At 33.1% G+C, this 16,007-nt stretch overlaps 2 protein-coding genes across 2 annotated transcripts; both read left to right on the top strand.

Moving 5' to 3' along the window:
* The first annotated feature begins 1,325 nt into the window (after positions 1–1,325).
* LOC147277804 (uncharacterized) lies at positions 1,326–4,699 on the top strand. The gene is made up of 6 exons (XM_086255295.1): positions 1,326–1,769; positions 2,789–2,903; positions 3,028–3,109; positions 3,650–3,701; positions 4,228–4,282; positions 4,405–4,699. The coding sequence occupies exons 1-6, from the start codon at positions 1,326–1,328 to the stop codon at positions 4,491–4,493; spliced, it is 837 nt and encodes a 278-aa protein (XP_086111421.1). The 3' UTR covers positions 4,494–4,699.
* Positions 4,700–13,783: 9,084 nt separating this feature from the next.
* On the top strand, positions 13,784–15,039 carry LOC147277803 (uncharacterized). The gene is made up of 3 exons (XM_086255722.1): positions 13,784–13,822; positions 14,243–14,341; positions 14,467–15,039. Exons 1-3 carry the CDS (start codon positions 13,784–13,786, stop codon positions 15,037–15,039), a joined length of 711 nt encoding a protein of 236 aa, XP_086111848.1.
* The last annotated feature ends 968 nt before the right edge of the window (positions 15,040–16,007 follow it).

The following is a 16,007-nucleotide window of genomic DNA, read 5'->3' as shown; positions in this document are numbered from 1 at the left end:
TTTTATCAATGTAGTAGATAATATGTTAAATAAACATATTGTGAAGTTTCATTCAAAATTTCCGTATTTTGATAATAATTTCCATCGTTTCCGTCGAATTTTTGTCGAAATTTAAAAATCTTCGAAATTTCCGTCGAAATTTCCATCGAAATTTCCATCGAAATTTCCTCGAAACCCGAAATTTTATTCCTTGATTCCATCTTATTGCTTTTGTTTTCTTTGGAATAATAAAATCATTTATGAAATGGGCCAACAATTGTTTTAGGTAGCCCATTTCCCAATGTGGCTCAATCCATTTGAAGTGATCTCAAGAAACCCACTAAGTCATGGTTCAAGGCGTACTGATTTATTGACTAATTCGGGTCAAACCACCCACAGAAAAGAGATGCTTGCTGTTGGCCTAGTCCCCAAGGCTCCCAAAGTTAACATAGATCACAGATTTTGGTGTTTAGCCATGAAATGCAACTCTGGTTTCATGGGACAACAAGCTACTTGAAATTGAATTAGGCAGCAGCTGCAGGGCAACAGTAGTTCTGGAATGGGACTATTGGGGAAATTGGAATGTTGGGGAATTTTTGGCAAATTGTGGTTAGTGCATGTTCTTTGACGTCTTTACAAGGAGTAATGCTAAATGTACCATATTTTTATGCCAAATCGGTACTAAATTCTAATAGAGATATCTCATCTATACTATAAAAATTTAACCTAAGGATCTACCATTCACCTGTTCCATCTATGTTGCTTAAGTTGATAGATGAGATGACTGATGATTAGTTTCAGGGCATATTGCAGAAATATGAATGTTGGGGAATGTTGTGCATGTTCTTTGAGGTTTTTACAAGGAGTAATGTCAAATGTACCGTATTTTTTATACAACATTACTAATAGGGGTGAAACTTACCTGTATTATAAAAATTTACACTTAGATCTACCATTCACCCCATTGCATCCATGTCAATTTAAAAAGTTGATAGTTGACTGATGATTGGTTTCAGGGGCTTGGATGCCCACTCTAGCACTAATTTTTCTCTTCAATGCAAAATCAGCCCATCTGTGAGAACAGCCCAATCAGGGGAATCTTAGGATCAAAATATTGTGCCAGAGTTTGAACATAAGCAAAAAAGAGAAGTGGGGGAGGAGGGGTGTGTGAAAAGTATTCCTTACCTCATTCACAATTAAAGAATGCTGCAGATAGTGCACTCAAACATCAATTCCTTGCTTCATTTGCAATCAGCTTACTTGCTGCATATCTTTTTATGACAGCCAATTAAGATGGTCAATAATAAAATATCTGTTTCTCTCACAAATTTCTTAACTTCTAATCCATGGCCTCTCTATCCCAATATTCTATAGGACTAGCTTCCCTGAGCTCAAAGAAGAGCTTCAACTCCAACACATTGCCTGTGACCCAATCACTCATTAGTGCAACAAGTCATATAATCAGCAACCAGCAGAGCTGTAGTAGTAGGCCTACTTGTTTTCAATCATCACTAAATGGAAAGAAGAAGCTGCAGCCAACAATATTTCCAAATAGTTTTGGAATAAGAAAACAAATTAGCAAAGATAGAATTGATCAGTGGAAAGTGTTGGGGAGTGATGATGGGTCATGTGGGATAGCTCCTCTGCCACTCCCACCTTCTGTGCTGCAGGCAATTGAAGATTTCTACAAGGCCATCAATGCAAAGGACAAAAAGAAATTAGAGCATCTTCTGGCTGATGACTGTCAGTATGAAGACCTTGTCTTTTATGTTCCCTTTCAAGATAAACAGGTTTTCTGTGTTTTCTCATTTCCCTCCATCTCATGAATTTTAGGTTCAATATTTGGAATATGGATTAAATGATTTGAATGAAAGGGTAATTTGGATTGTGAAAATAAGGCTACATTAGTTAAACTAAATACTATGTAATTGAAATGATTAGATAAAATTAATCATTTAAAATCTTATGTACTTTTTTTGGTCCATGAACCTTCAAGTGGCATGAGTTGAATGAGATGAGAGTAGGGATCTTATTCCTTGTAAGCAAATAAATAAACAGCAGCATTTTCCATAAACAAATAATCCATGTCCCACACAAATAAATATATATATATATATATATATATACTCAACAATATACTCGAGGAATTAATTAACTTTAGACATCAACGAAAATCCCTAAATTTTAGATCTCTCACATTTCAAATTGGAATCAAATCTATTTAAAGATTCATTCCTCCTTATTAGCTAATCACAACACAATTTGATATGTATTAACTAATTATAAGGAAAAATTTATCATTGTTATGAAAAATAAAGTGATGAAAAATTAGATACGTATCAAATTGTGATTGACTAGCAAGGAAGAATTTACCCAGCGAGAGGTTAAAGAATTAAAAAAAAAAAAAAAAAATCAAGAAGCCAAATCCAAATCTTTTGTTTGCCCTTGATCAACTAGCTCTTGATTTAATAGTAGTTCTTCCTATTGTGTTGGAAGACATGTCCCAAGTTCAAATCTTCTCTCCCCTAAATAAAAGAGCGCGGTACACCATAGTGAAAATTTCATGTTATATTCTCTTTGTTGTCTTCCTTTGGGATTTTTGTTTTCTAGTTGTCATTTGTGTTGGTAAGGCTTGGCCACTTTTTGTTAGGTACTTGTTTCCTTATGGATGGATTGATAGTTGTTGTATGTGTTTTTTTTTTTTTTTTTTTTCAATAGACTATGCAATGGAAAGATCTTGCAGCATTAATTTTGGAAAATTAATAAAATGATGAATTTGAGCATATGCAATATATATATATATGTACAGGCTGTCATCGAGTTTCTTGGGAAGGTGATGGATGCAATGGGGCCGAATGTTCATTTTGTCATTGATGCTGCCACAGAAGGTGGAAACTTGACTGCCAGTGTAAAATGGCATCTTGGTACGTAACTAATTAATTCAATTTCACAACCTTAACCCTTAATTATCATAGTTATTGGCTAATTAATTGGCTTTGTCTTTGACATTAATTAATTAATTGTGTGTAATTATCATACGTTTTACAGAGTGGAAAGAGAAAGACATACCCTTCACCACTGGTTGCACATTCTTTGAATATAGACAAGTTGACAGAGACCTCCTTCTTAGGTATTAATTATTTCAACTTATCTTGTAATATGTTATTGTTTTTTTATTTTTATTAAACAACTGTCATACATTGAGATTTGAACTCAGAATCTCCTCCTGATAATAGAGAGACTAAGCGTTATCTGATATAGTGGACCAAATGGTCATCAATATTGTTATTCATTTCTTTTAAAATGTACGTATAATCATACACAAGTGTATGTGAGATAATTAGATTAATTCTTTTAGTATATATAGAGAAATTCGGAAAACTAACCCAAATTGAAGTCAATTAAAGACTTTTAACCTCTTTTTAAATTTTTAGAAATTTGACCCTCAAGTAGTGCTTGAGCTCCCCTCAAAAAGTGCTCGAACACCCCTTGAGCAATACTCAATAGGGTTCGATTACTACTCGAAGGTTAAAATTCTAAAATTTTTTAAAAAGTGTTAAAAGTCTTTAATGGCAACCAAAATTGGTTAATTTTTCAATATTCTCTTCTATATAAGCATTTTGTAGTTCCATTTTTTATCTGACTAAAAAAAATGGTAAAATGCATGCAGGAAAGCAACCGGCATGGAAGAATTTCCATTCAAACCAGGGGATTTGGTATTGGTATGTAGCATTTCCATTTATATATATATATATATATATGCAAAAGTTCTTTAAACAAAACCTATAAAAAAGGACAAGGGTCTTTTTATGATATTTTTCATTTTTAGGTTATTTTTTACAGAGTTCAATATTTTAGGGTATATGATCTATATTTTCGGGTATAGAATTATCGTTCTAAGTTATATTTTAAGTTTTATCTCTTAAGTTTTGTGCTATCGTTAAAACCTAAGGAACGAGAGCTTAATACCATGAGAATTAAAACATAGGAATATCTCAATTGAAGATATATTCATACCCTAAAGTATTAAATCTTGCAAAAAATAAGATCAATGGTGAAAAAAAAAATCACAAAATATTTGCATCTTTTCTTTAATTAAAGAATAAATGTCCTGCAGAGAGAACGACTATATATATATATATATATATATATCTCCACTGCTTTCTTTTAAGTTTGTTTTTTAATTATTTCCAATTTTCTATTAATTGCTTGATTATTCTGTTTCTTAATTATATAATAAATCTGCAGAAACTCTTAAAGTCAGCAAGTACGTTCTTTGATCTCTACCCAATGGCAGCTGAAGGTATGCAATATTATTGTAATGCTGATCATCAGTTATTTGGCTTCTAAGCAAATAAATATTTTATCACAGAAATTAACAACCGTAACTAAATGGTTTTCTAACACCGTCGAGTACTTTTGAAGGGTTGTTGCTCAAGTCTCATGGAAATGGGCCAAGTGGCCCACATGAAGGACTAGATACACTTCTAGACAAGCTTCGAGGGAAACACTGATCGATCCAACATGAATTTCTAAACTTGAACCAATCCACACATGTACTGCCTTCTCTGATCATAATAACAGAGATAATAAGGAAGTCGTGTCAAATCACTTCAAAATATCTTTTGTATCTATAATGGGCATGAATTACTTACACTTGGACGTACGCTTTCTGCCCCTACCTTGCTAATTCAGAATTTGAAATAATGTGTTTGAAACATTGTTAAAGTTATATATTATGGATGCTAAACTTTCTATCCATTCATCCCACCAAAAAACAAATATACTTCTATCCATAAGTTTATATAAATATATATCCACACTCAAATGCTAATTAGTTAATAAGTTAATAAGAAGTTAATCACTTTTTTGGGTGTGCTATACGATATAATTTCGTAATCGATCTGCACCGTTCATTAATTTTTCTAGGTTTTACAACACAAAGATAACTTTTACAAAAAATCAATCAAATCAGAAACATTTAATAATTTCCCTTATTGTGATCTAATCGAAGAACACAATGTTATCGATAAAACAAAAAAAAATTGTAATGATATCAAATGACTAAAAAAGTTCCGACTGTATTGATAACGTACTGCACGTGACAAACTGTTTTGACAACCACTCAAAGCGATGCATGCATTAAGAATTGGGAATTCCACTCGAATTGGAATCTGATGCATCTGAAGGAGCCTTATGTTAGCACATAATTTATGTAGATCATAAACATCAAGAAACACAAGCAACAAGATTAATTGAACAACTTAATCAAAGTCAAGAACACATACATGATGCCATAATGAACAAGTCTTCTCCTCTCTACAATCCTTAGTGCAACTCAATATGGGGCTGAGAATATTTGCAGTGTCTTATTGTGAGAGTAGGGACTTGTTCTTATATAGTGGTGTTGAGATTAGAGTCCCCCCATAAAGGTGTTACTTGTACATCAAGTACCTCTAACCAAACACCTACTAGAATAAGAACTCCTAATACATATCTAATTAGGACTTAGTAAATCCTACTAATCAGGCCCTTAATCCTTGTCAAAGTAGAATCACAACTTGACAAGAATATCCGGATTGACTTAGTATAGCCCTTTATCGGACTGTAAATCATAATGCTTAGTTGATTCCTAATACACCAGTAATTAGTCCATTAGGAATTCTTACACCTTATGGTGAGACTTTGAACCTAAAATTGAGAACCTTAATTTAAGGACACTGTGATAATATGGAGTATTGTCGCATTGGAAAATTATAATTTTGCATAGTAGCTTATAAGGGTTTTAGACTACGTACTCCTTTTATTGCCAATTGGTTTTGATATAGATGCCTAAATTTCTTCATGGTATTAGAGCATACTATCTACGTGTCGTGCAAAACGGCTGCATGTCCTCTCATATCACCCAATATAAAGTGTCCACGGGTTAGTCTTGAGTGACGCCACACGTGCGGAGACGTGTGAGAATGTGGAGTGTTGTCCCACATTAGAAAATTAAAACCTTGCATAGTGGCTTATAAAGGCTTTGGGCTCCTCCTCTTATTGATAATTGGTTTCAAAATAGATGCTTAGACTTTTTTGAGACACAATTTAAATTATTCGAATCATGATGATTAGTAATTAACGAGAAATTTTTGTATGTATGGACCAATAATTCGAAAGTGTAAAAAGATAGAAAATGAAAAGCAAGGAAAAATTCAATGGCATAGATGAGAGAATGGCACTATATATGTTCGGTAATGCTAGAACATAGAAACCACAGGCAGCCACTAGATTGAAAAATGAAGGGAAATAATTAATATTTTTCTATGGGGTAATTAAATTATCATTATTGGATAAAATCTTATGTTCACTGAATTCCATAATCATATTCGGCTTTGATTTTGGTTCTTTAAATTTTATTTTTTTTTTCATCGCCAATGCAAGATTTATTGAAAAACAAAATAGGTTAGTATAATGCATGAGAGATTCCAAAGCAAGACTTAAAGCAAAACTAGCGAGTGCAAGCACAATTTTATTAGAATTGTAAGAGATAGTACGTGTAGCATTAGCAAATAAATATGACCCCTTACTGCCTCCATAAGTTGCCCATTTGAAGCAAGATTCGTCACCGAATTCCTAAACCAAGAGATGATAGCTTGAGCCTCTGATTCAAGAAATACAGCTTCAATACTTGTTCTTAAACAGTACTGCAACCCGATGATATATAATCGCCAAAATCTCAACCTGTTAGGGTGAAGAGATGCCGATAAGAGGCAGGGCCATCATCACCACAACCTCTCCGTGACTATCTGGCAGAGCAACACTAACACCTTAAACCTTTTTGTTTGCACAAAAACACATCCACAGAATGACCTATTTTGATGTTGCTCCTACTTATTTAACCCTAGCGGTAAAATATTTACTTTTCTTGTTAAATATCTCACATCGCCATGATATGCTTGGGTTCTGCACTATATAAGTGTCACACCCCAATCCAAAATAATATCATATTATTCTTGATTGAGATGCAAGTTATATTTTAATGGTATAAATTAAATTTTTAAACATGATAAATGGATAGAAAACAATTTTCTTATTTTGGATAAGAAAGTAGCCTATCTTTTATAAGTTCTGAGAATTAAAAATTTATTCCTCTTCAAATTGTTATTGGCACTTAAAATTAAAGTAGGTGTAGTCAGGACTACAACATGAATATTCTTTATTTTACATAAGTTCATTCAAGATAAAAATATTAAATCACAATCATGACTTCTGAGCATAATCCTAGTCCCTAGACATCACTTTGGGGTTCCATCACTTGAGTCAAATAGTTATCACCTGCACAATCTGTTAACAGCGTGAGCTTTGGGGCTCAGTAGGAATTTTTAGTTCCTCATAGCCAATTATTATAACAAACATCAAGGTATATAAATGAGTTAATGGATGATGATGCATGCATGAACTCACTCCCTTTATACCTTATTACCTCATACTTAAATTAAACAGACAGGCATGCACTACCATATGAGCTAACACCCATTTTACCCAATCATTTAAAAATCTTTCCTTCACTTTCCTCTAGATCCCCAAGACATCCCCTTTCCTTGGGATCACTAAGGCATCCTACCTCATGGGGTACAACCTACCTCGAAGTCGTGAACACGAAAAATCGCTCTAGGTAGATCTTCTACGCACCCAAGTCTATAAAAATGATAATATTCTATTTAGAAGTAATTTTGATAATTTTCTAGTTAGATCTGAGTTCAATGATTTTGTTCATCTGATCTCTATGGCCGATTTGTGAAAAGTTGAAGTCAACATCTAGTCAACATCTAGTGCTGCTGCAGCGCCAGTCCAGATGATCTGGTTTGTTTTTCTGGGTTTTCACTTTAAAGAGATTTAAATTTTGGGTTTTCAGATTTAAGTTTGTAATGGTGTTGTAAGAGTATATAGATATGGGTTTAGGGATTTTACAGATCTGGGTTAAAAGATGAAGTGGTGCTGCAGCCACTTCAGAGAGGTGTTTTTGTTGTTTGAAAATGGCCAAAGAGCTATGAAATGTAAGAGTTTTTTTGGCAAGGTCAAAAAAGTAAGTCCCTCATTAAAAAATGTTATTACATAAAATTGCCCAAAAAAAAACGGGTAGACTAACCCTCTCTGAGAACAAGAAAGGGACTCAACAAACTAAAAGTAAACTAGAGTTTTTTATAAAACTCTAAACAAACCCTCGATCAAAAGAAGGACTCGATCAAACTAAGACAATGAAAACAGTACTACTAGGCCAGCCGCCGCAGATAAATTTTTGAGGTTTTTTACTCTCTAACGGCAAGTGTACGTTTTGTTTTGTTTTTTTGTTTTTTTTTACTCTAGCTAGTGGTTTGATTCTTTAAATTATAATATATTCGTAAATACTTTAATATTAAACTACGAACATATATGTACATACAAATATTTAGCCATGTAGCTAGGTATAACAATAGTACTTTAAATGTGAGATTATTTTTGGCACTCAAGCAATTACTTTATGCACTCCTAAATAAGTAAGATTAATTTTTACCGTTAAAAGATAATTGATGAATGTGCATGCAGTAGACCTTAATTTTCATACAAAGTTAAAATCATAACTTCTATATATTTTGATATAAAACTTGTGATGTTTGTGGTCACATTTTTATTATGGCCATATATGTCGGTAAGGAGACGACCATTAGCACATTTAGCATGAAAATAAAAGTGATATATTGCAAGTACCTATCAATCTTGAGCACACATAATCAATTTATCATAACTATAATTAATTAATACTTCAACAAATTTTCAATAACATATAAATGAGATATTGGAAGAAAATAATATTTGAAAGAGTGATCATAAAAAGTGAAAAATTAGAACAATAAATAAAAGAGAATGAAAGATATGTCAAAAAGAATTGAGGCAGCTATTGGACGTTTTAGAAGATTCTTTACTGAAGCCACTTGGTCGGGCCACGACTCTTTCTCTTCAGCTGAGATGCTTGAAATAAAATTGTTTAAAGGGCCCACGATATCTCCAGAATAACAATGTTCGGTCTTGTTCTTTAAATGTTTGATGAAGAGTGATTTTAGTTCTTTTTGGTTCTTCAGGGAGAGCCAATTCCACATAATCTGATTCTTTAAGTTGCGTTTGAGGAGCCAACCGCTAATTTTAATTTAAAAAATAGATTGATCTTGATCGAAATAGTACTTGGTATGTGGAGCTATAGATTTGTTGCTAACTCGATCATCTTCTTGAATCTTAGTCTTCACAACGAAAACCTGTTAGACATACTTCGCAATCACATGTTTTATTGCTAACTCAATCATCTTCTCGCAATCTTAGTCTTCACAGCAGAAACAGCAAGAGCTAGTTAGTAATTTAATGCATGATTGTACACATTGACATTACAAGGAATTAAGCTTAATTGTGTTAAAGTTGATTAAAAATGGATGTGAAAAACGTGCATAGCAAATAGCATACAGTTGTAAATCCGTACAATATGCCTAAGCTAGGGCCGAACGTCTCTAGTAATGCTAACTGATATATGAGTCATGCATTAATCATGACATTACTGCATGTAATTCTTCAAACACCTCATCACATCACCGGCCCTTTGAAAAATAGTTAATAATTATGATAAATCACCCAGTATATATTTTTTCTTAAGTCTGACAAATCATTAATTTCTGAGATTTTAGCTTTTTGATTAGTGTTGGATGAGTCAGTTTAATTTAAAACTAATTATTTGTTGATTTTTTAAAATACCATTTAGCCTATTTAAGTAATATTAGGAGTATTTAATGTATTTGTCTCCATTGATTGAGAATATTATTATTGTGCAAGTGTTTCAACTTTGGACACGTTTTTTAAAAATTAATTTTTCTATGTTTCTATCATGATAAATATAATAATGTATACTAACAATAATATGAAACTACAAAAAATAATAATAATAATAAAAAAATAAAATAAAATAAAATTACTAAGATATTTATTTTGTGCACCTACTAGTTTTTTCATGTTTATTTTGTGCATCTACTGGTTTTTTTTTTTTTTTTCATGTTAATTTTGTGCATTGTTTTGTGTGTTTTATTTTATGTACGTACCTACAATTATTATATGCACATACATAGTTTTTTTGTAGAATATATTGTTGAATCACTACAAACAAAAAAAAAAACATCTTAGGCAATAAAGGTTTCAAGACACTTTCGGCGATGAATTTCCACATTCGTCGCCTAAACCAATAAAGGTTTGAGCGACGAAATATTTTATCGCCTAAAGTGTCTTTAGACGACGAATATTGGGTTTGTCGCCTAAAGTAAATTTGGACGACGAAAATAGTTCGTCGCCTAAGGTTACGCTCCAAAATGGTCTTAGGGGCCATACTTTGGGCGATGAAATAAGACGTTTGTCACCTAAGGTCTCTTTGAGCGACGGAATTACTTCGTCGCCCAAAGGTCTCTTGGGCAACGAAGGTCTAGTTTCATCGCCTAAGGCAAGTCCTAGTGCTTTTTTTATGTGCATTTATATTTATGTATAAGAATACGATGCGATCATGTTTTCAACAACCAAAATCATTCATTTTTTAGTTTCCCACTAAAAGATCATTCCTGCAAAAAATTGGCCCAATCGAAGATAAGAAGTTAGGTAACGGTAGTCGAATTTATGAACAATCGTGGATCTTATAATGATAATCGAACCAGTAGTTCAATTCCAATTTGGCCGATTTTTTACAGAGATGATCTTTGAGTATAAACATAGAAAATGAATGGCTCCGATCGTCAAAATCACGTTGTGGTCTTCACAATTATTGAAACAACAAGGTTTCAAGAAAAAAGTTAATATAATTATACTCTACAAGTGTATTTATATGTATAAGCTCACATCTTGATCGTGTTTCCAATGACCCGAACCGTTCATTTTTTAGTACCCCACTCAAAGATCATCCTTGCAAAAAATTAGCTCAAGCGGAGATTTAGAAGTTAGGTAACGGTGGTTAAACTTATAAACAATCGTGGTTTTTCTAATGATAGTCGAACGAGTAGATGAATTCCGATTTGATCAATTTTTTGCAGAGATAATCTTTGAGTATGAACATAGAAAATAAATGGCTCCGATTGTCGAAAGCACGTTGCATGTGGTCTTCACAATTATTGAAATGACAAGGTTTCAACAAAAAAGTTAATAGAATTATACTCTTCAAGTATATTTATATATATAAGCTCACATCTCGATCATGTTTCCAACGATCCGAATGTTCATTTTTTAGTTCCCCACTCAAAGATCATCCCTGCAAAAAATGAGCTCAATCAGACATGTAGAAGTTAGGTAACGGTGATCGAACTTATGAACGATCGTGGTTTTTCTAATGATAATCGAAAAGGTAGATGAATTTTGATTTGACCAATTTTTTGCAGGGATGATATTTGAGTATGAACATATAAAATGAACGGTTCCAATTGTCGAATTTAGGTAACGGTGATCAAATTTATTGACATAATAAACAACTAAGTGTTGGTGAAATTTTTAATATATTTTAGGAAAAATTCGAGCAAAAGGACCTGACATGACCTCACATTTGCAGTTGAGGATGCGACATTTAAAGTGTTCCAATTAAGCTTTCATATCTGCTCTGCCATTGGAATTTTATGCAATCTGCATTTTGGTTTATTGATTTCTGGTTTGTATTTTGGAATTGAAGTTATGTTGAATTTGCAAATTGGCAGTGTGTATCAATCTGCCATTTTGACACTGAATGGTTTATTTATGCTCTAAGTATGATGTATAATCAATTTGTCCCACATTGGATAATTATTTGAGTTGGTGATCGAATTTTACTTACATGCATGTTGACTTGTGATTGAGATGCTTTTAAGCATCAAATCTGATATTAGGTTTACTTTGACTAAAAAAATTAGGGAGAGACCTTATATAGCTGATTTTGGTATTACTTTGCTCACCATGATTTTAGATTTCATTTAGTGCCTTTGGATTGAATCTAACTTTCATATATACAACTTAGTTAGGTTGTGTGATTAAGTTACTCATTTTGATATTGCTGTTTTTCTTTGATGTTTTTAGTGGCCGAAAGGAAAGCGGAGCAGTTTCAGCCAAGAACAAATTGATAAGGTGCGGGTTGAGTGGGGAGAGTTTGTCAGCTTAAACTACTTGTAGACATGCATGTTGATATTTTGCCATTTTTTGTGGATGTTGTTTAGATGAATATCTAGTTAGTGCTGCCATGGCCCTTTATTTTTTGTGAAGGAAGTTGAAAGATTTTACCAAGTGTGCTGCATGCCTATATTTTGTAAATGGAGGCAGCCGTTAGAGATTGAAAGGAATATTTATCTAGGGGGTAGCTTAATTTAGGTATATACTAGCTAGCTAGGATGGTTATGGATATCAAAGGCATGAGTATTACTTTTGTCTTTGTTGGATTTGTAATACGTTTACCTTTGATGACTTTGAATACATTTGATGTATGGATTATTTTGGTTGTTTGGATTTTATGAGAATGGATATGGATTATTTGGATTCTATGAGAATGAAAATATATGAATTGTTTGGATATATGGAAACTGATTTGCTAAGAATAGAAATGAATATCAACTATATTACTTTACAGGAAAATAAACTGATATCTACAATTGTTTCCGTATAACTTTTTTAAATAAATCATATCAATAATATCAGATCTTGAAGTAGGATTTTTCATAATTGTTTTGAAAGCAATTTGACTATTTTCAGGTTATAGGAAATTAGTACTCATTAATACGAGTCCGTAGAATTTTTCGATGAATTATTTGGAGTCTCGAGCTATTTTTGGTGAATTTCTGAAGTTGGAGAAAATAGAAAATTTCGATCAATTTCGATAAATATGAAAATCTTGATAAATTTCGATAAAATAGAAAATATAAAATATAAAAATTTCAATAAATTTCGCTGAAATTTCGAAAATTTTAAAAATTTCGACGAAATCTTCCCCAAAAATTATTAAACATGTGTTTCGATTTCGAAACCCTACAAAAAAAAAAATTTCGACGAGATTTCGTCGAAAATTTCAAAATTTAATATCTTGGTTATTTGTAGTAGTGGTTTGAGTAATTCCGAACTGTGTGATAGATTTATTCCCCAAAAACAAGTTAGGAATTTCCTTCCTTGAAATTCCATAATTGCAATCACATGCATCTAACTACTTTGGTGATCTAAAATAACCAAAGTGAGAGTGACAAAACAAAAAGTAAAGACTTCACTAAAATTACCTATATGCTAAAATTGAACAAAAGCATTACTGTAGTTTAGGAACAGTGCTTATGTTTATTGAAAAAACTTTTTTGCCCCTGTGTTTTTTTATTTCAGTCACTTGCCATTGTAATTAGTGGGGTTAGTTGGGCTTGTTTTGGTCATTCACCGTCTCTTTATTTTTTGTCATTGCCTTTTCTATTTTTTTACAGTTGTGCCATCCTTTTGGTTTTGCCTCACATGATTTTTTTTTAGAGCTGCTATTTGCACACTTTTTTTTTCTTTTCGCATACCCCTAACAACTTAATTTGTGAATTTACCTAATTGACACAAAGAGAAATGACAAAAAAAGACAACCTATATTATTTAAAAAAACAAAAACTCTCCTTACACACCAAACCCAACACTCTTAAACCCCAGCCACAATTATCCTAAAACTCTCATTGCACACCCCCTCCTCTCATAACCTCATCTCTTCATCTTTCCTCCATTAAACCCTAAGTTTTCTCTCTTGGTTACATATAGGGAATAATATTGTAAAAATACATATTAGTTTTCATGAATGAAGCCTTCACTCGTCCCTTATTCGCCTTTAGACGAGGTATGATAGTAATTTTGTGTGTTTTTTTTTTCGTGTTTTTCATTTTTTGTTCGCGGTTCGTTCGGCAAACCAGTACCGAACTTTTCTCAATTATTTGACAGATGGGTACCGAACAAAACTAATATATTCGGTGGTTACCTGCCGAATGAAAATTACAAAAAAAATTAAAAAAAATCCATTCGGTGACTATTCGCCGAATAAACTTACAAATTTCGACAGTAATCTACCGAAAATTTTACATATGTTCGGAAGACATCTGTCGAATGAAGTTTTTTATTTATGTAAAATCGATCTTGTTCGGTAGTCAACTATCGGACTAAGGTTATTGGTTCGGCAGATTACTACCGAACAGATTCATTTTGTTCGGTAATCTTCTGTCGAACACATTGTTTTAATATCATTTCCATGTTTTATGTGTAGGACGATGAACAATATGAGCAATATGGTGGTGCTTCTACTCGAAACAGCAAAGTTGAGGACTACATTGGGGCCAAGGTCGAGGTCGAGGTCGAGGCCAAGGTTTTGACCAAATACTCACGTGACTATAGTAATGAATTCACAACAAACGAGGTATCCATTTGTTATTTGGGAAATATATGTTGTAAATGTAGTTAAAGTGTGAATAATGTAAATTATATGTGCAGATATTTCATTCAAGGGATGCATTGGTTAAATGGGCACGTGCACAAGGAAGGACGAACAACATAGTCATTGTCATTATGAGGTCTAATGCAGCAGGGGTGGGGAAGAAGAAAGCTAGAGTGTTCCTTGGTTGCGAACGAAGTGGTCACCATAGGCCATCCAAGTATGATGTCGATAGTTGTATAGTAAAACGTTCTAAGGATGGTAGGGACTCTATTACGAAAAGATGTAAATGCCCCTTCTCATTAAAGGGTGTGCAAACCGGTAATGAGGATGAATGGAAGCTAAGTGTGGTATGTGGAGTGCATAACTATAGAGTTTTAGTTACTGGTGAAGGACATTCATTTGTGGGGAGATTATCTGAAACAAAGAGTTCTTTATTGGTGGATATGTCTAAGAGTTTAGTGAAACCGAAGCAGATTTTGACCATCTTAAAGGAAAGAGATTATTCAAATACAACAACAATCAAAACAATATACAATGTCAAACACCGCCATAGGGTGAAAGAGAAGGCTGGAAAAACTGAAATGCAGTTTTTACTAAGTAAGATATCTGAACACAAATACTTTGAGTGACATAGATGTTCTGGTGGTGATGATATTGTGACTGATTTGTTTTGGAGCCACCCTGGGTGTGTTGATCTCTTACGTGCATTTCCACATGTATTGATTATGGATTGCACGTACAAGACTAATAGATACCGTTTGCCACTCTTTTAGATTGTTGGGGTCACATCCACAAACATGACTTTCTCAGTTGCATTTGTTTACATTAGTTATGAGAATGAAGACAATTACATTTGGGCTTTGACTAGATTGAGGTCGTTACTCAACGATGATTGTCTTCCTGGTGTGATTGTCACAGACCGAGATCTAGCACTCATGAATGCAATCTCAGCTATTTTTCCTAGTGCTAGACATTTATTGTGTAGGTGGCACATTAGCAAAAATGTTATGGCGAATTGCAAGAAAAAGTTTGGAACCAAGGATGATTGAGATAAGTTTTATAGTTCGTGGTATTCTTTGGTAAATTCAACGTCAGGAGATGTGTATTTAAGAGATTTACAGCAGATTGAATCTAAGTTTGGTTGGGTTCCTGAAGTTATTGACTATTTGAAAGACACTTGGTTGATACCTTTCAAGGAGAAGTTCGTCGTTCTATGGATAGACACATGTATGCATTTTGGTAATACAACTTCCAATAGGTAAACACTTTCTAATATTTGGCATTACTGGTTAATTATTATATTGTGTTACATATAAACTAACTTGACTGTATTAATAGGGCGGAAAGTGCACACGCAAAGCTAAAAAGGGAACTTGGCTCTAGCCAACTTCCCTTTGATACCTCTTGGGCACATATTCACTCATTATTAGTATTGCAACATACACACATTAAGACATCATTTGAGAAGAGTCGAACTTTTGTCCAAATCAAAATGAAGCAGCCGGAATTGAAGAATTTGATTGGTTATGTATCTATGACGGCATTGACTATAATTGCTTGTGAAATTGGCCGGTAATTTGGATACTAATTAATTGGC

This window comes from Dryas octopetala, chromosome 8 (assembly GCF_963921425.1).
Source record: "Dryas octopetala chromosome 8, drDryOcto1.1, whole genome shotgun sequence".
NCBI classification, from domain to species: domain Eukaryota; kingdom Viridiplantae; phylum Streptophyta; class Magnoliopsida; order Rosales; family Rosaceae; genus Dryas; species Dryas octopetala.
Note: the sequence above shows the minus strand (reverse complement) of the source record. Positions and strands in the feature narration are given on the sequence as shown.

Coding starts and splice junctions, on each gene's coding strand:
- LOC147277804 (XM_086255295.1), top strand. CDS start 1,326: ATGGCCTCTCTATCCCAATATTCTATAGGACTAGCTTCCCTGAGCTCA. Junction 1,770..2,788: donor TTCCCTTTCAAGATAAACAG/GTTTTCTGTGTT, acceptor ATATATGTACAG/GCTGTCATCGAGTTTCTTGG. Junction 3,110..3,649: donor GACAGAGACCTCCTTCTTAG/GTATTAATTATT, acceptor AAATGCATGCAG/GAAAGCAACCGGCATGGAAG.
- LOC147277803 (XM_086255722.1), top strand. CDS start 13,784: ATGAAGCCTTCACTCGTCCCTTATTCGCCTTTAGACGAG. Junction 13,823..14,242: donor CTTATTCGCCTTTAGACGAG/GTATGATAGTAA, acceptor TTTTATGTGTAG/GACGATGAACAATATGAGCA. Junction 14,342..14,466: donor AGGTCGAGGTCGAGGCCAAG/GTTTTGACCAAA, acceptor TTATATGTGCAG/ATATTTCATTCAAGGGATGC.